The sequence below is a fragment of the Myxocyprinus asiaticus genome, chromosome 17, assembly GCF_019703515.2.
Source record: "Myxocyprinus asiaticus isolate MX2 ecotype Aquarium Trade chromosome 17, UBuf_Myxa_2, whole genome shotgun sequence".
Taxonomy (NCBI): domain Eukaryota; kingdom Metazoa; phylum Chordata; class Actinopteri; order Cypriniformes; family Catostomidae; genus Myxocyprinus; species Myxocyprinus asiaticus.
The window spans coordinates 37,176,428-37,200,823 of record NC_059360.1 but is presented as its reverse complement, the minus strand read 5'-3'; the positions used below and the strand labels follow the sequence as shown (position 1 = coordinate 37,200,823).

General features: G+C 35.5%; 1 protein-coding gene and 1 pseudogene across 1 annotated transcript; one reads left to right on the top strand and one right to left on the bottom strand.

Annotated features, from left to right (window-relative positions):
* Positions 1–415: 415 nt before the first annotated feature.
* On the bottom strand, positions 416–16,706 carry vrk1 (VRK serine/threonine kinase 1). The gene is made up of 13 exons (XM_051722186.1): positions 16,616–16,706; positions 14,586–14,763; positions 13,306–13,361; positions 11,914–11,983; positions 11,252–11,339; positions 10,961–11,069; positions 10,681–10,773; positions 8,755–8,887; positions 7,494–7,614; positions 7,166–7,224; positions 5,145–5,317; positions 1,552–1,645; positions 416–692 (listed from the first exon to the last, which is right to left on the bottom strand). The coding sequence occupies exons 2-13, from the start codon at positions 14,749–14,751 to the stop codon at positions 577–579; spliced, it is 1,278 nt and encodes a 425-aa protein (XP_051578146.1). The 5' UTR covers positions 14,752–14,763; positions 16,616–16,706; the 3' UTR covers positions 416–576.
* A 1,179-nt stretch (positions 16,707–17,885) lies between these two features.
* LOC127454977 (protein phosphatase 1 regulatory subunit 37-like) overlaps positions 17,886–24,396 on the top strand; it is a 34,108-nt pseudogene continuing 27,597 nt past the window's right edge.

Genomic DNA, 24,396 nt, shown 5'->3' with positions numbered 1-24,396 from the left:
CCTTGCGGAGAACGGCAATGTAAGATAGACTCAAGTGATAGTGGCATGGAAAGTGGGTCCCAAGTTCTAGTCTTTTGTCTCCGCCTGATCAAATGGCAGTCGAGCAGAAAGGCGCAGAGCCACCTTCTCCAATCCCACATACTCGGCTTTGCGGCGTCTGCCATACGTTTGCCTGCATCGATGCAGGTATCAAAGACCAGCTCAACTTTCCCACAGACGTCGGAGTGCCAGCCGCACAGTGGCTTTCATAGCACGACAACAAGGAGAAAGTGTGGCGGGGGAAGAGTCGGGACTCTGAGCTCCTTCAGGGACTTTCTTATCGGGGCAAAGCAATCCCCCCTGGACCTCATCCGCACAGGCTTGATTATTCAAGGCATTACAAAGGAGATGAAAATAACTTACAACTCAATGCCACTGTCATTTTATTCCCTTATTTATTATTATTTCACTGTTAGAGTATGTTCCCAACATCCTGCTAAAGTTTAAGAAAAATACAACCACTGAAAACAAATACATACCATACAATTTAAAAGATACAAAAAGGAAACAACTTGAGCAAGAGTATGACGACGAGGACTAAGAGTTCTTCTTAGGCCTTCCTCTGCTTTTCTTCACCACAGGCTCAGAAGAGTCCTGAGTTTCCTTTGCTGGACGCTTTGCGGTACTTCCTGTTTTCTTCGCCCCATTGACTTCTGAATAATTGTCAAACACAATGCATTTTTTTGCATTTATTTCATCCAGTGTTGAAAAATCCTAATATTTACTAAAGTAACAAGCATTTACGAAAGTTTGCTGTACACCACATTGGAGTTGACCATAAATTTAAAAACACCTTAATGCTAAAGTAGTCTGTTTGCAAGATCATTCTAAATATTCATAACATGTGTTCTTAAAGGCAAATTCTAGATTTTTTTTGTATTTACTTTTTTTACAATTCAAACTCAGATGGCAGCATGCGTGTCTTATTAATTTAGACTCCCTATTTTTCTTTAAAAGAAGCAAAAACTGGAGTTACAGTGAGGCACTTATAATGGAAGTGAATGATGGCAATTTTGTGGGGGGGGGGGGTTAAAGGCAGAGATGTGAAGCTTATAATTTTATAAAAGTATTAACATTAATTGTTCTGTTAAAACTTGTGTATTTAAGCTGTAAAGTTGTTTAAATCATTTTTACAGTTGTAAGGTTTACTATGTTACATCGTCATGGCAACAAAGTTGTAAAATTGGATATAACTTTACACAGAAAAGGATAGTAAGCTATTTTATCACACTAAAATCACGTTAACACGCATATTGTTTACCTCTTGTTGCTATACTTTTGAAAAAGTGAGTATTTAACATTTTTGGATTGGCCCCATTCACTTCTATTGTAAGTGCCTCACTGTAATCCAGATTTTTTCTTTTTTTTTTTTTTTCTTTTAAGAAAAGTAGGGACAAATCAAAATAAAATGTTGTGGTAATCAACATTATGCAACAAATGCGGTCAACTGAGCTTAACTTTAAAAATTAAGCCAATAGGCCACAGAGATCACATCCCATAGAGATGGCTTACCCTTCTTTGGAGGAGCTCGCCTCTTCTTTGCAGGGCTGCCATCAGTTTCGTCATTTGACTGCCCTTTCTCTGCTGCTTTCTTTCGCTTTGGAGTCTTCAAGTCAAAAATGAAAAACATTGGTCAAATCACTTGCCTAGAGCAACCTTGGAGGAAGTTCAAATCAAATATTAAGAAGGGACCTTTGCTCAGTATACACATGGAAACTATTAAGTTTGCCTTAAGCCTTTTGAAAACAAATGTAATTATGAATCAGCTATCCAGTACGGTTAAAATTCCGGAAAGGAAAGAAAAAAAAATAATTTAAACGTCAAATGCAATATATGTATTTTGACTGATGATACTGGGAACAAATCGGATTTCAATGTTGAATCTTGCCTTGAAACTACAGGTCCGAATGTGAAATTGTCAGAATTCCAAACAATAATACGCATTTTGAGTTAATTTGTACAAATTCAATCAATCAATCAAAAATCCTTGTTTTTTTCCCCCAATGAAGATTCTATCATAGAGCACAGAAGTCCTCATTTCAAGGAAATCGTACTAACCGAACCAGGGGTTATAAAGAAGATGCACTTAACGACAGCAATCAAATTCTCCCTTTTCTTCACTCAGACTGCATAATGAATGCTTGCCCCTCTCTCGGACTCGAACTATCATCCTTACTAGCCCCCCCCCCCCCAACATTTCCCTTCCATTTTGCCAATTGCTGCCTCATGATTACCATCCAGACCCTGCTGAGCTGAACAGATTGGCTCGATAATTACATACAATAACGGCAGTGGGCAGGTAACCCTCAGCTGGCATGGGCCAGCTCCCTGGTGGCACCTTCCATATGCAAACTGCATTGTGGGAAGCGAGGAGAGTCCATCCCCTCCCCTGTCGTAAGTGCGGCTCGCTGATTGCCGGCCTGCGCCAACTCCAAGGTTACCATGTCAGCAAATTTGTGATACATTAGCAGGGAATAAACACAGGCACTCAGGACCTATCTGTAGGAGGAAGAGGAGGGGCCATTCAGAATAAACACCCCGGCACTGGAGAGAACCTGAGATGCAGACGGCTTTGTTGCCAAGAGCTCTTTGTGACTGACCTCATAAATGAAGCCACAGTCTTATCATATTCAGAAAGTATATGCAATCAACAAGATCTTTGCGGGCACAGATGTTTTGTTTTACACAAAATCTAAAAAAGGAAAATGGGGCTGAAGAATTCTGTCTTGTTTAGCTTGAAATTCAGGCTTAACAATTAAAGGGATAGTTCACACTTACCCTCATGTTGTTCCAGACCTGTATGACTTTCTTCCATGGAACACAAAAGGAGATATTAAGCAAAATGACAGCCTGTCACCATTCATTTTTATTGTATGGAAAAAAGATGCAATGAAAGTGAAGGGTGACTGAGCCTAACATACTGCTGCCATTAGGGTTGATAAAGAATAATCGATGATTGTGTATTCATCATTAATAAATTGATCGATTAAGCTTATCGATCATTGATTAATAAATTTCAGCACAAATGCGTTCAGTAATTATGCTTTTAGTAATTATGACAGCAGATAGAGAAAAGACTGTCTATACAGTCTTCTGCAACTAGAGGACGCACTGCAGCTTGCGCCTTGCATTCCACATCCCGTCAGCAACACAGATCTGCATATTAAACTGTGATATTGTGTTAAAATACAACATGACAACAAGCATTGTTGGTCTTCCTGCATCATCCAAGTTTGTATTAGAACATTTGATCAGTCAAAAATCAACGTTTGTAAAAAATAAAACTTAAGAAAAATATATTTTTCCAGTATTTTTTGAGTTTCAAGCTTAGGGCTAGGTATTGATACAGATTTCCCGATTCGATTCCAATTCACAAGCTCTCTATTCGATTCGATTCAATATCGATTCATATGGTTATATTTGAATTATAATGCCCCTTTTGTTTACATATTAAAGAAATTCTCACCCAGCTAATACTGTTAATTTTACAGGGGACATGCTAACTAGGTAAATTATGAAAATAATAATTTCTTTTTTTTTTTTATTAGTTTTCATAATTTTTGTTTCATTTTAGTTTTGTTTTGTTTTTTATCAATTAAAAATGAATAAATCCATGCATTCAATAAATAAATATGATATTATATTGCATTTTTTTAACATGTTTATTGTTTAATTGAATAATTTGTACTATTTACAGGCATTTACATTGATTTGTTGAACACGTGCTAAAGAGAGGTTCCGTCTCTTTGAGAAAACCAGGATTTCTGTAAAGAATGTCTGTAAAAGAGTCTGTGAGAGAACTTGAATGGCTTTATCTCATCTGTGCTTTGCGTGAATAGAATGACATTTTTCTTTTTGTGTTGTTTTTGATCAACAACTGACTGTATAGAATAGAAAGGGTATTAAGAGACATTATTCAATGACAACTGGGTTGTGTGGATATCGTCTTTGGACACACATTACACTGAACAACTTCTACTCTCAACACGAAGTGAAAGGATCTCGCAGCTGAATACTCCACCACTATACTACACAATCACTAGTGAGTGAAATCTGAACGTTTACCAGCCTGTTGTCAAATATATGCATTTCAGTTGCATAGCGTAAAATTTGGTTGCAAATGCGAACAATTTTCTCTCATTGCAGTAGAGTGTTGCGCATAGAGTAAAAGATCGATCTTGTGATCTCGAGATCGTTCTAATGAAAATCTGGATGCATCGGAAAATCTATATTTTTTCCCACCCCTATTCAAGCTGTTCACCACGTCCAGTTTATTGTTATTGATTAATCGATTTTCATTCATTAATGTTAATGCCTAACATTTCCTTTTGTGCTCCAAAGAATAAATTACTTCTTATGGGTTTTGAACAACATAAAAGTAATTGGAACAAAACAAATGATTACAGAATTTCCATTTTTGGGTGAACTACTCCTTTAAACGCTGATGCTTCCACTTGCACTGATTAAATTTCAAGCTGTGACTTCACAACTGTTCAAACAGAGAAGCAGTATAATCATTATATTTCAGAAGAGTGAGATCTCACACTGACTGACACATTGAAGGTGTTGACTGCAATCCAAGATGAAACAGACCGAGGTCCGCTGGGCAGATACAAATGACACTCTTCCATTAAACACAATCTAGCTATGAAAATCAATTCAATGGCAGAGAGATAAATACTGAATAAAGATTTCAGAAGAACAATTCATAAAAACATTAACATCATGACACTTCATTGCAAAGGTAAGGTGACATGAGTAAGGGGCAAGTGTGTGTGTGATCGAAAGAGGGAATCTAAATAAGCTCAAGACAGATCTGTTAAAAGCATCACGCTTTAATTGTATTTGAAAATCAATGCACTTGACAGCATTTACCACTAACCCGAGCAATTAGTCTTGGATCGTGTGCGGGCATTTTTAAATTTGAAACTACTTTCAACAGGTAAACAAATTATAGGATTTTGAAATGGGCTCATCTTTAAAAGGTAGGCTTCAAAAGGGAATTGCCTGAGCATTTTGAATGTGCCATGTTTTTATTGGGGAAGTGAATGAAGGTGTGTGATAGAGGCTGGCTTTTTTGATGTTTTGCTGAAGGTGGCTTTCACCTTGGCGGAGAGCAGGCCAGTGCCATTTGTTGACACTGCGAAGTCCAGCTTTTTGTCGTCAGTCGCCCCTATGCTCTTCAGCCCTTGCTGCAAAATGCCTCGCAATTTTGCGTAATCTGGCTTGTCCGTGTATCCAAGAGTCTTGACTTCTTGCAAGAACTTCCCCATTTCCTCTGAAGTTTGAAAAAGACATTAAATATAAATCTGTATATACAAAAATGCACTGATTTATTTAGACATCACAATTAGGGATATGACATGTTTGACAGTACATACCATATTTCAATAGAAATGTGTAATCCAATAGAGATTTATATATACCATACTGGTTATGTAATATATAAAACATTTTTGAATTGGCAGCAAAAAATGACTTTAACATTATATATACTTTATCGAGAAATGAAATGACTCGCTTTGATACAAGATTCCGGTCATACCGTGCACCCCTAATCGCAATACAAATGTATACCATTGCATCAGGATTGAGAAATAAACAAAGAGTATACTATTTATGCTATTAACTGAAAGCTACTTGGACCTTCTTCTCAGAGTTCCACTAAAATTAACACAAGTTAATAAGGTATGTGAGCATGTGTGTTTGTGCATTTAGAATTGTGCAGGAAAGACACTGAAAGACTGAAACAATCCCTGTAGGGCAGTGTCTTCACAGAAGACGCTCACACTTCAGCCTTCAGGCTAAGTTTAGATGGGAGGGGTTGACGTTTGTCACTTTGTTCCTTATACTTCTCCGCTCTCAAACTGTTGTTTACTGTCGGCTGCTAAAATAGTCACACCAAACAGAATTAGTCGTGATGGCCATGCTAACAGTGCCGCCTCCCATCATCTCTGTGTTGTGATGCGGCATGTACACTCAAGACAACAGCCCGAGGAGGGATCTCACCGTTTGCCGTGCGGCTGTCACAGGGCTTATGAACTGCCATCACATCAGCAACTGAGCAAAGGGAGCCAATGACGTCTTTGATTTTTAAACGACACAAAGAAAGAACGCCCTAAAGTTCTGCAAAAGTACATGCTGTCACACGATAACTGCAAAACTAGGCAACACAGAGGTCGAGAAGGAAGAAAAGGGTGAAAAACAAACTTTTTTGCAGTCGACAGGTGCCAATGTTTAGAGAACTGGGTGGCCGTATTGTTATTTATTTATTTCCATAAGATATTTCCAGATTTATGCATGCATTCATATAATTCCCTACAGTTCAATTAATGAAGGTCAGTCATCTACATAAGCAGAATTTAGCATTTCTGTGTTGCTATACTTGGAAAAAAAATTACACTTTTGGCTGAAATTACACTTATTTTACACTATATTTACTCAAAATTCACTAAAGGAATATTTGAAAACATATTATATTTGATAATATTTTAATATTTTATTTATTTTTGTAAATTTAGTAAATTTTAAACCTACAACTGTTAGTTGACCAAACAGTCTAATGCCAATAATCTCAAAATGTATTCTACTTGGTAGAATGTCATTTTGGAAGAAACAATCAAAAATGTACAGAGACCTGCAATATGCTGAATGCATCCAACCCAAGAAAATGCATAAACCATGTATGTATGCCCTCTTCCATCAACTCAAAGATGCATGGTCACACTCTCGGTTTATAGTTAGTGTGAGAAGTTGATGGGAATCAGCACAAGGCTGATAGATTAGTTCTAATTAAGGCTAAATCACTGGGTCCACACTCATTATCAAGAAAAGAGGCCCTCGTGCTCTTGTCTGCGCATCAAAACTAGAAAGTACGTCAGACCAATTACCTCTTGGCAGACAAACAAAAAGTAATAATGCAGAATTCACAGGTGCCTCTGTATCTCAACACGGTCAAAATAACAAATCCAGTTTGATCCCAATTAGCTGAGAATTTTTTTTAAGATTCAAAATTACTACGCTCTGACAATCTACATAACTGATTTTTACCTATCAAGTTGCATTCACACTTTAATACATAAAATATTTAACACTAATTTTACAGAAAATTCAGTCTTTATCTCACCTGGTTTATTTTCTTCGGTGAAACAGCTTTTCATGAATTCATCAATGTTGTCTCTACACCTGAGGAGAGGAAAATATAAGAAACAAAAACGGATCAAACATCATCTTAAAAACGTATCTCCTATTGCAATTCATTAAATCTGACCAATTATTATTTGCATCTTCCATACAATTTCAGAGTAATTTGTTCTAAGCCAATTAAAGAAGAGCCATTTTTATCTGATAAGTTGATATTTATTAGCCTGTGGCAAATAACAAGGTAAATCACATCTTGCTTCACACATAAGCACTTACACTTAAAAAGCCACAAGTAAGGCAATGACGCTCACCTCAGTTTGGAGTCTCTGACATACAGGGGGTCCTGGAGTTTATCTTCCCAGGGCAGATGGCCACAAAGCCACTGGATCATGCAGTAGCCCATGATTTCAAGGTCTGCTCTTCTTGAGGGAGCTGAAATGTGATATTTACCCCCATAGAGAGTAATTTCACTTAACTTTTAACTTAATGTTATTCTGAAGTAATACTTCATGTTTCAAATATGAATTCACTGTATTGGGCTGTATTTTAACAAAGCAGTCAAGAAAACTCTTAAGTCTGACTCTAAATTATGTAATATTTAAAAAATGCAATGCACACCTAAATGAAAAAGGTGGAGCAAGTATCCTTTAAATTATGAAAGTTTTGTGGCTATAATAGCTTACTACCAGAGCTCACAAGAGATTCAATCCATAATGATTAGTATTTAATTAACATTAAATGCTCCCCAATCAAATTATCAGAAAGCTATGTAGAGTGCAATTTTCACTCTAAACTCTAGACTGTGGAAAACCACTGCAGTGTGATTTGAATTAAAGAATGAAAATTCTCTCATCATACTCACCCTCATGCCATCCCAGATGTGTATGACTTTCTTCTGGTGAACACAAAGATTTTTAGAAGAATATATCAGCTCTGTAGGTCAATACAATGCAAGTGAATGGTGGCCTTTCCAAAAAGCACATAAAAGCAGCATAAAAGTCATCCACACGGCTCCAGTGATTCAATTCCTATTTTCAGGAGCGATGTGATAGGTCTGGGTAAGAAACATATCAATGTTTATGTCCTTTTTTCTATAAATTCTCCTCACTGCCCAGTAGGTGGTGATATGCACAAAAAAATTAAATAATACAAACAAAAAAAGAATGTGAAAGTGAAGATTTATTGTAAAAAAGAACTTAAATATTGATATGTTTCTCACCCACACCTATCATATTGCTTCTGAAGATATGGATTTAACCACTGGAATCATATGGTTTGCTTTTATACTGCCTTTATATGCTTTTTGGACCTTCAAAGTTCTGACCACCATTTGCATTGTATTGACCTACAGAGCTGAGATATTTTCCTAAAAATCTTAGTTTGTGTTCAGTAGAAGAAAGAAAGTCACACACATCTAGGATGGCATAAGATTAAGTAATGAGAGAATTTTCATATGTGGGTGAAATATTCCTAGTTGCAGTTCCTGAATGCTGTAGTAAATCTGCAGAATGCCCACTCAAATGCAAGATTATTAAACAGTGACTTATAGATTTGATTAGTCCAGTTTCTTACCAACTCCTTTGTGTGCATCAATGCTTGTGAACTCTATTGTGCCGTCATGACACCTTTTTGGGTCTTCCTTGTACTCTTTTGGAACACCTTCAGGAGAGTATCTATAAGCCAGTCCGTAATCTACTAAATATACCTAGGTTTCGAAACAAAACCATGATGCAAAATTAAAACCATGTGCTTCCTGTGTACAAAACTGTGAAGCACAATTTTTTTTTTTTTTTTTTTTTTTTTATAATTTGCAAATATTAACAACAGATAGAACATAAGTTATATGATAAAGTTTTAAACTTTAAAGTTACTAAAAAAATTATTGCAAATGCAGCTGCTAACAGATTGTTTGCCAGTTAGCACTGTGTGTAACCTATAAAAGGTTTGAAAATTTGCACTTTGAAATGTGAGTTTTCAAAGCAACAGGAAGCACCAAACAAAGTTTCAAAGATACAAAAACAACAGTGCTCATAATACAGGTGCATTCGTTAACTGAAAAGTTTGCAGCTAACCTAAATAGCTAGACTAAGAAATCTGTGGATTGTTGCCAAATGCACAAATATTCAGTGTATAAAGATTGCAAAGAACTGAATCAACTCTTCAGTGACCCCGTCTCAAATAAACTGTAAGACAAAAACATTACAAAGCTGTAATTGATGATTGGGATGCTGATTGGAAAACTTTTGTATTAATGACCAAGAAAAAAAAATCTTTATTGCAAACAGAAAGCTGATCCCAAGGCAATTGAAATGAGTAATATAGTGAGATGAGTCACCTTTCACACAGTTTCTTACATCTGGACATGCTTGTGTCCAGTGAAACCAAAATGATGCCTTCAACCCACACTGCCAACTGTTAAAGGTTGTTTGGGATCTGTATGTTATGGTCAGCAATCTCACATGAGTTATTAATTCCAAAGATTTTTATGCATGGTTGTACAAAAGGTTGTAAAATATGCCAACAGTTTATGGGACTAATTGAACCATATGCTCCCAACACTTTTTATTAATGATGTTCCTATACTGCACGATGATAATATCCCAATACTCTTCTGGATTCATTAACACAAGACTGACTCAAATGCTTTCCATTGACTGCCCAATCTTAAAGATCTACATTTCAAATAAAATTTCAGAAAGTTCTGGAGGACAGATTACATCCACATTCCTAAAGGTGCTGGAGGATTTTCTTCTGGAGGTATAGTGAAATATTAACTAAAATAATATTTAAATATTAATTAAATTACTACTAACAAATTTAAAGACAGCATTCCAAACTTAAGGACAAAAACTGTTATTAAGTCTCAACATGGTACCTTTCATTTTAAAACTGTGTCATGCCCCAATTAATAGAAATAAATTATAGTATGGATTTTTGTAATTAAGTCTCAAACCTGTGCTTTACTGTATATACACATTCATAAAAAAACACATAGAAATGTATACAGAGGCAGAGAGAATACCATAGTAATTTCTTTGATTTGTCAGAAAAGCCCTATAGTCACACAGCAAGAAGCAACTAATCCCAAGAGGCCGAGTTTTAAATTGTAACTTTAAAAATAGCATCTTAATAATACACCACTGATACATTATTAATCCTCAAATTAAATATTTGCCCCTGCCCAGCCCCCCGGCCCAACCTTATTTGCTAGAGACAACTCCAATACCGTCTCTAATCTCTCCAGTTTATGAGCCGAGCATTAAAGGCTTAAATTGTTTTTCTTTTTTTTCCACCCAAATCTCATTAACAGATGGCAAAAAAATAAGACAAGTAGTTTCTTACATTGCAAATGATTGTACTCCAATTAAAAGGAGCAGGAGCTCCAGTAGAGCCCTGCATTCTTAAACACACACACACACACACTCTCTTCTAAGCTTGTAGAGCTCTACAGCCATAACAAAAGTCATCTGCTAAACATGTAGAAGGCTTGAAACAAACCTGATTGGGGTTGCTGTAGGACAGAAGGAGGTTGGAGGCTTTTATGTCTGCATGCACATATTCGTGTTCATGGATGTACTCTAGAATGTCAAGCTGGAGAGATGAAAAATTTTAGAATATGAAAATGTATTACAAAATGTGAATACAAGATTTTCTACCACTGCTTGTAATGTCACAGGCCAAAACAGGCATGTTCCAAATAATTATGTGCATATTTAACATTTTCAGCTTAGTTTGCCACTGATCCACTGTTATTTTGGTCATCTTAGAAGAAACCTACAAGTCGGAGGCCCAGCTGAAGAACCAGCTTCCGTGGAAATCTCTTTTCATTTTCCTCAAACATCTTCTGTAAATCTGTTCCAAATCGGTCCATGACCATGAATCTGTACCTGTCATGAGGATTTCAGTGAAATCATTATGCTTTAATTGAAGGCCTGGTCATCAAAAAACTCCTGTATCTCTTTAAATATTTCAATAAGAAACAAAATATAAAAAGCTGTCATGTTGTCCATTATGTAATACTTTGGAAAACAGTATTGAAGATGATCAAGATTTTATTTTTTTTGCATACCTCTTACCACCTTTCTCATGAAAACCAGATCCCCAATATTTCGGAACGCCCAAATACTCCATTTTCCTCGACTTCATCCAAGCCCCAACTGAAACAACATATAAAACACAAACATTATTCATAACATATTACCTATTCCACTTCAACAATGAATGAAAACTAGCACATTACGAGACAACAGTGTTAGCTTATCATGCTAACGATTACACTAAATTACATGCAATCAAACAATTTCATAATTTTCTGAACTTTTATTCCTTAAACTTGTTGGTGCTTAGAGTAATATATATTAGAGTAAAATATTCCTTAGAGACCACATTGTGTGTGTGTGTCACAAGGTAATCTGCTGGTGGGACAAATATTTACCAACATTGCAATATTCCAATGAATAAAACATGAGTATTATTCTTTAGTATTATAACAGTTAATTGTCAAGGGAGACTGACATTTGGATTGTTATTAAATAAAATGCAATGCTGTGGCCTTGGGGCAGCCATAGGAGCCAACAAAGGCAGAGGAGTTGTGGTTAGTTTGTCTCCTTAAGACCCTCAATAGTGAGCTCAGAACTTTCTTTAATTAAAAGAGTTGCTCTTGACTTTTTTTTTCTCTTCAATCCAGCTCATCATGCATAGGTTGGTGTGTTTGCCATCACAAGGGCATACTTAGATCAGGTTTGGCAGCTCGCATGTAGAACTTCAGTTCAGAGAAGAGAGGGCCATTCTCACTTGGCTCCTGCAAAATAACAGTAAAAACAATCAAAAATAACTGACATTTGGAAAAAATAAAATAAAATAATAATAATAATAATAATATATATATATATATATATATATATATATATATATATATAAACTTGAACCACAGATAAAAGTTCATTAAGGTTACTCCATGTGACAGATTTCTTGGTTTACTGAATTATTTAACACCAGGAAAATTTCCAGGTAAGAGATGATAAATAAATGGGTAGTTATTCCTAATTGCATCAACAACACAGAATACATTAACTTCATGCCTTTCAAGTACAGTCATACAATCAGTCTAAGGGCACTTTCAGACCTGTAGCTCATTTGATTTGTTCTGAATCAGGGGCTAAAATTGTTACAATGTTGCATTTCCTCTTGGTTTAGTTCGCTTTCACAAGGCAACATTTCAAAACGGACCAAAACTGTCACAATAAAATTCAAATGTAAGCAAACTATCCCCTTATTGGTCAGAATGTTTGTGCGCTATTCCTGGATATAGCGCATCCATTGATATGGGACCGGTTAAAATGACGTACCTGTAAAAATGTTGTCAACCATAACAGAATGCATGGTACAGAATGCGAATTCCAGTCAGAGGTTACACTGCATGATATGTGCAAGACACGTATCCGACACACAAACGGCATGTGATGTAAAATTTTCATCAGAGCTATTTTTATCAGTCATTAGTTGCTTTTTCATTACTTCTGCAATGAAAAGTGCCTGTTCTCACAGTCACAGAGCTGTATCTCACAAACACACACAAAAAAATGCAGAGAAAAGTCAAAAAAAAATTATTTTTTTAATCTGCCAAAAAGTTGCTGACGCAACTATCCGAGAGAAGCAATCATACCAAAATTACCTCAGGAATTATAAAACAGCTCCTATATTAAAACATACAACTATACATAATATAGTCGCCTATATACTATATACGCTATAAAGGCTATATCTGTGTTCTGATGATGAATTACAGTGAAGTGCTGACCTACAAATTTCTTCTCCAAAGATCCATCAGGAATGTTCATGGTTTATATAAGGAAATTGTTTGGTTAGTTGGTCCGCTGGGTCAGATTGCTTTCTCTCCACAAGCGAAACGTTCCAGGGTTCGTTTGCAATCGGTCCGACCGACTGTTTAGGCGCAGATCCGAGTGCGATTGTCGTGTTCATATATGCCGAATGAACTGAACTAAGGAAGAAAACAAACCAGGTTCCAAAACAAATGCTCCAAATGAGCCAGATGTGAAAATGCCCTAAGACCTCTGATATTCACCTGCTGTCAGTATTAAAAAAGGTTATATTATCCCTTACCACTTTAATGACGTAACGTGCGTTAGCTCCAACAGATCCTGAAGAGTCCTCATTTGCTGAAAGGATGACAATCGTGGCATTAAAAGTTGAGTAACTGATGTCAAATGCAAGAGATTAAAGGAATAGTCCACCCAAAAGTGAAAATTCTCATCTTTGAGTCACCCTCATGCCATTCCAGATGTGTATGACTTTCTTTCTTCTGCTAAACACAAAGATTTTTTAGAACAAAATCTTAGCTCTGTAGTTTATTACAATGTAAGTAAATGGTGACCAAAACTTTGAAGCTCCAAAAAGCACATAAAGACAACATAAAATTAATCCATAAAACTCATGTGGTTTAATCCATATCTTCTGAAGTGATCCAATCAGTTTAGGTGAGAACAGACCAAAATATAACTCTTTTTTCACAAAAACCTTGACATCTACAGTCTCTGTTAGTGTAATCGGTCATCATCTCGATTACACTAGCGCCATCTAGCACTCTGTGCATGCGTCAAGCACTAGGAAGTGTAATTGACCCTGAAATCATGATAGTGCTGAAGACTGCAAGGGCAAGATGTACAGTGAAAAAGGAGTTATATTTCGGTCTGTTCTAACCTTAAACCGATAGAATCACTTCAGAAGACATTGATTAAACCACTGGAGTCTTATGGATTACTTTTATGCTGCCTTTATGTGCTTTTTGGAGCTTCAAAGTTTTGGTCACCATTCACTTGCATTGTATGGACCTACAGAGCTTTGTGTTCTGTAGAAGAAAGGAAGTAATACTCATCTGGGATGAAATGAAGGTGAGTAAATGATGAAAGAATTTTTAATTTTGGGGTGAACCATTCCTTTAAGAGAGAAGTCTTGCAAACTTTGGTTCTGTAATAAATGTAACATTGTTCTTGTAAATTTTGCTGATGCAAACACATCAACAAGGCAAAAAAATTGCAATAATGACTTGAATAATGTCTTGCAAGCACAAGTACGGAGCTGAAAATTATAAACAAATCATTAAGGCAATTACACTGTGTTGCATTGTTTTACTGAAAATGTTTGAAAGTATAACTGTCATACAGTTACTGTCAAAATAGCTGTTAGTCCATTTTTTTTTTTAAAGAAGAAAAATTTTTTTTTATTGTTAACTATAATTATATGTTGTTAAAATAAACGTTTATACATTTGTCACAGGGCCTTTGAAAATGTTAGCAGGGAAAGAAATATAATCAGAACTACTGCCCAAACTGGGAGGGAAACATTTCTTAACCCTGTTTTGCTTCAGTTTATTTTAATCTTACCGAGGTACAGTAGGCCAAAACCTCCCTGCCCAACAGGTGGCCCAAGTTTCCATCTTTTCTTTGCGTTATCTGTCAGGACTTCTCCAGGTGGGAATTCTTCAGCCAGCTTCCTCTTGGGTGGAGCTCTCGCTTTTTTCACCCCACTTGCCTTGGCCTTGGGTGGCATTTCACTGAATGTCTTTTAGAAAATCAAATCAAAGCATTAATAATACGCTTGGAAAATGACACGCAGATAATAACAATGGAAAATGTCATGCAGATAAGTGGGATCACTCAATATACAATATACACTTAATATAGCCTAATTTCTCTTTTGTATATTAAAGGTATAGTTCACCCAAAAATGAAAATTTGCTGATAATTTACTCACCCTCAGGCCATCCAAGATGTATCTGAGTTTCTTTCTTCATTAAAACAGAATTTAAGAATTTTAGGATTTTATTTCAGGCCTCCTCCTCTAAACAGTGCAAGTGAATGTACTCCACTTTTTTGACTGTCCAAAATGCATATTTAGGGTGCATCAAAATAATCCAAATGGTTGATTATTTTTAGAAACAAAATAATACTTATATACTTTTTAACTACAAATGTTCACTTCAGTACATCTCTGTGACCTGAGCTCATGAGAGGGATGATGTAAGCTTGTTGGTAAGGTCACGCGTCACGTGGAGGAGCAGTCAGGAAGCACGTCATTGTTTACAGTTTTTTTTAATTTAGAAATAAATAAAAAATTTATATATATATATATATATATATATATATATATATATATATATATATATTGTTCTGTACTGTTTGTGTTAAATTGTTAGGTTTGTGAACGGAACAAGTTTCTCTTGTAAACAATGACGCGCTTCCTGACTCCTCCACGTGACACGTGACCTTACCAACGAGCTTACGTCATCCCACTCATGAGCGCACGTCACAGAGATGTACAGAAGTGAACATTTGTAGTTAAAAAGTATCTAAAAATAATCAATCATTTGCGTTCAGAAGAACTTTATTTGTCGACTGGAGTCGTGTGGATTATTTTGATGCACCCTAAATATGCATTTTGGACAGTCAAAAAATGGAGGACATTCACTTGCATTGTTTAGAGGAGGAGGCCTGAAATGAAATCCTAAAAGTCTTAAATTCTGTTTTGATGAAGAAAGAAACTCAGATACATCTTGGGTGGCCTGAGGGTGAGTAAATTATCAGCAAACTATTCCTTTAACCAACTAGTAACAAAGGGTTTGGGTTTGATCTACATCAAATGTTTTCATCTCGTCATACCACTATGCATTATTGCAAACTTCAGCTATGCTGCACAACAGGGCTTTCAACATAACACGCCTACTAATAATTACAGAACAAGACACGACACATTATAACTAGGGAGTGTCTAGTGAATAAATTTTTTTTTTTTTATGAAACTACAACATGCAGAAGAGGAAGTTCATCTTATATACATGATCTCTTTTGCATTTAATTCCCATTTATCCCATATATATATATATATATATATATATATATATATATATAATTTAATGTGATCTATTAAATGTTAAAATGGCATCTTAACTGTACTATTTTGTATAGCTGGGCTTTCAGTATGACTAACGTTCTAACAATTAAACAATATAAATAAGGACACTAATAGCTTTGTGTCTGATCTGTGATGATGATATTTGAGTTTTGTACATCGATGGTTTCACTTTGCAGTCTTGCCAATTATGCGGCTTGTTTCGCTTTTCCGTTTAAAAGAAACACAGACCTTGGTGATTTCTTTAGGAGTGCTCCAAGAGTGATAAAATACACTTTAGATGCCAAACAGGCTTATGAGAAAGAGTGACACCGTATTGTTTATCCTGTTTTTGAGGGGAATGTGGAAACTGCGACACTTAGCAAACTGCTAACAGAATTAGCTGTCTCTTTACGGCTTGTTATAGAAATAAAAACGATGGTTTGCAATGGCTCAGAATTGCTGTATTAATAAACACACACGGACTCGATGCTTCATGAAAGCGGACCAAGAAGTTTCCACTAACCTTTTCACTGTAGTCGGCAGGTTGTAACAGCTCTTCCTCTCCAAAGTTCCCGCAAAACTGCTCTTCAGAGTGAGGGTGGACGAACGCGATTGGCCAGAAAGAGCATTGCGTAGTTCCGGGTTTTGCAAGACATGATGGGATATGTAGTTCGTAAGATGATCGTTCACAAACAGTGTGATGACTAATGTTCATTGTTTTATTTTTTATCTATACTGTATTATCTTTCACTTTATCCGTCGCAATATTAAATATAAGGCTGTGTTTGTTTGTTTGATTATTTTTTTCCCTGCAGTGAATGAGTTGATTTAGGCTTTATTGGTCACAGTCTTATTTCTCCTCTATTGGTAAGTTAAGATTGCATAAAAAAGGAAGGTAGCCATTAGATAAGTAGAGGTATTTATGGGAAATGTCTGGATAAAATTATTTGGCTAAGGTTTAAACTTGACATGACTAGGGCTGTAAACGGTATGAGACTTGTGTTTATTACTACCACTACAACTAGAGTGAATACAGGTGTGCATTATCTATAAAGTGGGACAACTGTTGAAGTGTGGGGCACTTAAGCTTCCATTACTAGAACAACATTAAGTTCATCATTATCTAGTAAGGGATGACATTAATGTAACCATTTGGATCATATAAAAATAGTACTCTAATAATAACCATAATAATAATAATAATAATAATAAACTTCATATATGCAGCATATTTCAGTTTAGTCCTCTGTTAAACTTTAAACTTGCCATGGCTTGTTATGCTCTCTTATCCTGTTATACTGTATGTTTAATGTAAAGTACCTATAACTTACATGTAGTAGCCCTCAAAAAATTATTTTAGGCTCTGTTTCCCCATGTGCATATTTGATGTTGACTTATGTGGAGTTCTACTAATGTTGAGAGGCACATAGTTTATAAATAATTGAATATGTGGTATCATGTAACTGTTCTGTAGAAGTGCTATGCTGCAAGTTTAAGTTTGCTTTTGCCTAGTGACTGTTAAGCCACAGAATAACAACACAACGATTTTCACAAGCATATTTTTTTAGGGGATATTACTGAGTTTGTTTTGTGCTGCCATGAGGGATGGACAATGTGTTTACACAGATGTTATTGTATATTATGTATTTCTTAGTAGAGAGGACTGACTTCTTACATAACGGCATGTCTCTGAAATAGAAACAGCTGACTTCAATTCTGATAAGGTCTACAAATTAATTTAGGTTAGTCAACCTTTTTGTCAACATAAAGCAGAGGAAGAGACATCTCAGTCTATGAAGGGGTGCAAAGGAGAAAAGCGAGTATCATTTCCCCCGGATGAGGAGATGGTGTCTGACTTTGTGGAGAGCAAGGCTGGACTTCCAGAGGGTAAGCAAATGTTAAATGGAGTGTTATGATGGTGGCCTCTTATAGTCTTTATTTATGTAACACCATTAATTTGTCACAAAACTTTGCAATGTAGCTAGATAGTTATTTATTGATTTAAATTACATCCAAGAAATATCGCAAGGTCAGGTAACACTAAAATTAATTTTTGTGTACATAAGTTCGGAAATCAGGCAAATGTTAAAGGGATAGTTCACCCAAAAATGAAAATTCTCTCATCATGTACTCACCCTCATGCCATCCCAGATGTGTACGATTTTCTTTCTTCTCCTGAACACAAACCAAGATTTTTAGAAGAATATCTCAGCTCTGTAGGTCCATACAATGCAAGTGAATGGTGGCCAGTACTTTGAAGATCCAAAAAGCATAGAAATGCAGCATGAAAGTAATCAATACGACTCCAGCGGTTAAATCCATGTCTTCAAAAGCGATATGATATATGTGGGTGAGAAACAGATAAATATTTAAGTCCTTTTTTTCACTTCCACATTCCTCTTCTTCTTTTGTTTTTAGCGATTCACATTCTTTGTGCATCTCACCACCTACTGGGCAGGGAGGAGAATTTATACTAAGGATTACTTTTATGCTGCATATATATTCTTTTTGGACCTTCTTAGTTCTGGCCACCATTCACTTGCAGTATTGACCTGCAGAGCTGAGATATTTTTCTAAAAAACTTGTTTTTGTTCAGCAGATGAAAGAAAGTCATACACATTTGGGATGGAATGAGGGTGAGTAAATGATGAGAGAATTTTTATTTTTGGGTGAACTATCCCTTTAAGCATAATGAAAGACAAGACACTTAACACCAGGTTGCTCAGGTAGGGCTTTATCTAATCTCTACTACTAGTTTGCAACATGTGGGGTGCCTTTTTATACGGTTCTCCACAGTTTTCCTGACCAACCAACCAACCACATGGCATCATGATGATTCTAATTGTTGCTGGACTGTTTTCTGTTTCCGGTCTCCACAGAGCAATGTAAAAACTACTGAAACAAGCGATTCAGACGGAGGAAAAAAGTGTTAGTCAACTTGTGCAGTTGTTGGCTGTCATAATGTTGAAAGGTAGTTAATGATATCAAGGATCTAATGTCGTGCCGTTGCTTCATGTCATCTGCTCCTTAAATATTAATAGGTGAGTTACTCTCAAAAGACGGTCATCGCGGCTCTTTAAGTATCAGAACTATGGAGCCACATGCTTTTTTTTCTTCTTTTTTCTTTTCTTTTTTTTCTTTCTTTTTTTTTGTGTTTTTTTTGGTGTGTGTGTGTGTGTGTGCAATTTTTACCATTTTAAAACACTTAACATCACATTATCAGTGAGTGAAAACACTGGAGACCAGAAATCAAAAACAGGCTATGTGTCGGTCTAACATCCATAAATTTACCTATATTTAAATATTATGTCAAGTAGTCAAGAGTGCTGACACGATTTTGATTTCTTCACTGGATTTTGGGCAAGAGCGTAACAGCCGCGGGGGACATGGGGGACACATCCCCTGCACTCTTTAAAAAGGTGATTTTTGTCCCCCGCACTTTTCCAAGCTAAACCCATACCGAGTCCAAATGGTGGATTTGTATACAGTATTTTTTGCGTTTTGTTACTTTGGGCTAACTGAGCAACCATCCAGCCAATCACAGGTGATTTTCATGAGCCGAAACAACACTTACGTAATAGGTTTAAAATTCATTTGTTATTATAATGCTTAACCTCTACTAAAGTCTCTTTGTAGGTCTGTAGAATTACAAATTAAAAATTTTCTTTTGATCATTGATTCAGTGACTAACTAATTTCACACAAGACACTCATTTGCCACCATCTTCTAGCATCATCAGAAATGGTCACTGAATCATTAAATGGATCTGAACAAATTTTGGTGAACGTAGTCAAAACATCTGAGCCACTTGGATACATTTAAATCCCACAATGCACAAGCACAGTGTAAAAAATACAATTGTGCACATGTACAATTGTCATTATCATGATTGATTAAACAATTTATTCAAGACCAGCTTGTGCTCAGTCTTTTATTGTCATGTGTGAAACAGAAGCAAGTGCTCCACAAGATGCCCCTTATTTTTTGCAGCTAATTTAGCCAAATTTTGCAATTATTTTGCAATATTGAATCTTTAAAATACTAAAAATATTAAAAGTAAATAATTTGTATATATAAATATAATACTTATATCATACTTATTACAGTATATATTAATATATATGTTGGGTCTGTGCGAGCCACCTACTGACAGATGTGTCGTCCCCCCTCCCCCCCCCCCCAGCTCCAAAGTATGCCAGTGATTAGAAATATCTGCCCTCCCAGAACATAATACATTTTTCTGGTTTGCTGGTCTATGTCTTTTTTATCCACGACAAAGAATGAGGGATATTCAAAACATTGAGCCATAGTAGATATATCTGATGTAAAGAAAAAAAAAAAGAAATAAAAAAAAAAATAAAAAAATCAGAATGAGCTTTATTGCCGTGTTCTCATGTACACAAGGAATTTTTATTTTTTATTTTTTATTTTATTTTTTGGGTAATAGAAGAAACAAGTGCACACAGAACATTACAGCATAAGAAAAATGCATAAGAACAAAAATATTTTAATGGCTAATTTTTTTTTATTTTTTAGGATAATGTATGGAGTATTATAGACATGGCTTTAATATGTGGGTTTAATGCGTGTTCTTTTTAGCTGACAGTCTCACTCTGAAAGTTATAATTCGGGCTGACAAGCAGAACTGTGAAAAACACCATGTGAAACCAAACCCAAAGTCTCTTGATGAATTAAAGGTACAGTAGAGTAACATATATTAGAAAACACAGCACTTCTCTCACTTTGATTTCTTGCTATTATTAGCTTATTTATGCAGAAGAATTGGTTATTGAAAACATTATTTTGTGGAGAGAAAAAAACTTGGAAAAAAAAGAAAGAAAGAAAGAGGATGAAAAAGAAAACATTTTAATCCCTCTCAGGGAGCAGGTTAATTAGCCAATCACATTTTTTTGAACTAAGAAAGCAATACAATAACAAACAGGTAAATGAAAGGAAATGAGAGTCAAATGCACTCAGGCATGCACACACAATCACACACTCATACACACACATACACAAACACACACACAAGCATGCATGCATGCATAATTTAAACTCTGCACTTACTTATTTCACTTTGACCAGTGACGTTAAGAGCATCGGTTTCTCTTCTGCATAAATTTACCATTAGATCAAGGAGAATTATTTGTGGAAAATTAGGGACTTAGCATTGCTTATATTAAACACACTCTTGGCATTATCTCTGCGCCGCTAATGAACCCGACTGCATTTGAAAGGAATGGAGGTGGTCCCCCTAAAATAATAAAATATGTATGGTTAAGCAGGAGCTAAAAGGAAGGATATTTAGTTGAGTACTGCATGTGAATTTCTAATAAAAGAATGATAAATTAAATTTGCTGCTTAAAGAGCATATTTATCAAATTAGGTATTTTTTCAGGCAGGGTTGCCACTAGAGGATAGCTGTTGAAAACTATTTAAAGCTTTTATTGTACCCATGGGCATTCTCTTTTCTTTTTTCTTCTTCTTTTTAAAGTGGGTAAAACAGTATTGCTTTTGGTTCTTTTTCATAGACATGGTAAACAAACAAGGGCTTGTGTGGAGGACCCTGGGCCCTCATAGTTTATCACAGGTCGGATGCTTAAAGTATGATTATTATCATAATTTTATTACATGGCTCTGTGGAATACTTGATTCCTATTGGTCAGTTGCAGCATTCTATGGTCAAATTATCTTGTATAATGATTACTAATCTGTATATTTTACTTATTGTACATGATATATTGTATATATTAACTGTATATTAGACTATTGATTAGTTTTATGTCTTTTGTTTTTTACATAAACACAAAACTAATTTAAACTCAAATACATATTTCATGTTCATTTATTTACTTATTTGTAAATAAAAGTATTGCATAATAAACTGGAAAAGTACAATTCCTGATCACACTCTCTGGGTGTATTTTGCAATAATGACTGTACATTATCCCTTACATATTCCAAATATCTTTGTTTAGCAGTGTTAGCACAGTTTTGTAGTTTCTTATTGCTAAGTTTTCTGTTTGTGTCCACTCTGGTTCCTTGGTCTTAGAACACACAGAAAGTTTTCAATATGCGTTTTTATCCCAGGAGCTTGTAAATGAGTAATGTTTGTTGAAGATGTGTCACCACCACTGAAGTGCAATTCCTAGTGGAGGTGGTGGCAATTGTAGTAACAAAAAGTAAGAAAGAGAAAAGACTTGCAGAAGGAGGAAGCATCATCAAACAATTCAGAATTTCACATCCCACTGCAAGATAAGGCATAGATTTTATAAGTTTGTATTTCAGACTGAACCGTCCTCCCAATAGAGTGTAGCGCTGTACGAATGTAGCGCTGCTTCCCCCCAACCCCAAACATCCTTGCTCCCAGCCTGACTCTGTTGAGCTGCTTAGCTCTGAGAATTCAACAATCATCAGAAAGCCACAGAGTGTCTTATGTGAAATAACTGTCCTCCCCCCAATATGGAGTAGAATTTCACAATCTCTCTCATATAAACACCATATAGTATAAATAACTTTCACACATTTAACCTTTAATGTCCATTGCACCCTGCAGATTTGCCACAATCTCTCTCTTTCTCTGTCTTTACAGCATGAAATGCATGTTTACTTCTTTCACAGCTGTGTGAAGATGCAACATTGTAGTCGTCATCCATGGAGTGAATCATGTTTTATTTTAACAAGTTATTTATAATGTTCTTTGACAACCACCAAATTGTCCTAAATGAAATGTCTTTTCACATATTTTTGACAGCACTGGTACACACGAAGAGACAGCGTGAGACCGTAATATTCAAGAATAAAAAATAAAATTGTTTACATTTTCATTTTGTTAATGATAAATTAAGTTATTAATTTGGTCTATGCTCTTTCTAGACACTGCAGGTTTAATTGCTAATTGTTAACTGGAAATGAATATATTTGCATATTAATTAGGTCCCAATTTACATTTTTAATTTGCTGCCTTCAAAGGGTGTGCGATAAAAGGTCATGTTATTTTAAATAATTTATCCTTTATTGCAGAAAAGATGCTGAAAGGAAAATGTGTGGGTGATTTTAATCCCTGAGAGCTTTTACTGTATAAAATGTTTCAAAATCATTTTTTTTCCCCAACTAATTAAATGAGGAAAAAAGGAGAAATGCATGCTCTCAAACAGTTGCTAATACAAAGCCACCCAGACTGCAGTGTGCTGGAGTGGGTCTCCAGTAGTCTTTGAGTGAAGAATTGGAAATGCACTTGAGATGGCGTCAGTGGAAGTCAAGTTTATAAGCTGTGTCCCGTTCTGCCTGGAGGAAGCAAAGCTCTTTTTATCACTTCATTTTGTCCTCTCTCTCCTGACACATCGATACATTTTGTACTTTGTCATTTCATTTTCCTCAATACACAGCACAGAACATTGCTTGGCAGCAAAGGGCTTCAGAAGTTTCCACATTTATTAAGATGGAAATCATCAAACAAAGACGGAGAGGTACAAATCCATGGCCCTAAGTCATACTTGTCAGGACTTTTCTTTTGGAATATTATTAAACTGTGAGAGTGTTCACACATTGAAATGCTTAATTTGTTTTTGCTCTTAACACAAAATCCCATATGACGTCCTGCTCGTGTTTACAGCAGGTTGACTGCGGGACTTATCAGTCCGTTGCCTGATAGATACTAACTGCCATCTGCTAGCTACAGTCTAACGACTAGATTGCCAGATTGAGCTGAAATGATCTTTGCTGTGACGTACTTGAATTCAGTATAATCTTTAGGGTGTCAGTTTGATATATTGATTATTACATTTTGTTTAAGGTTTATTGGTAGGCTAACATTTTACATTTACAGTGTCCACACACACACACACACATATACTGTAATATGGTATACCATAATACATGTAATGTGGCACACACTATATTACCTATATGTAATATGTTAATATTATTAATTATTATTGCATTAACAATACCAATGTGTAAATCAAGACACTTGACTTCCTATTGACATTAAGCAGGCTGCAAGTAGTTCATTAATATTATGTAATACTCATTTTAATATACCATAACATGAATAATGTAATATAAAATGCTATATATTTAATTGAATACATTTCATTGCATATTTGTAATGTTGATTAAACAGAGACCATTGCTATATGTCTTTTTATATCCACTTTATATGTTTAATGTTGATGACACTTGATGTCCTTTTGAACAATGTGAAACATCACAATATTAATAATGATAGGTAGTATAAGGTAATAATAAGAAATTAAGTCTGTGCCAGTAGCCATAAACATGAGTAAAATTCATAATTCATGG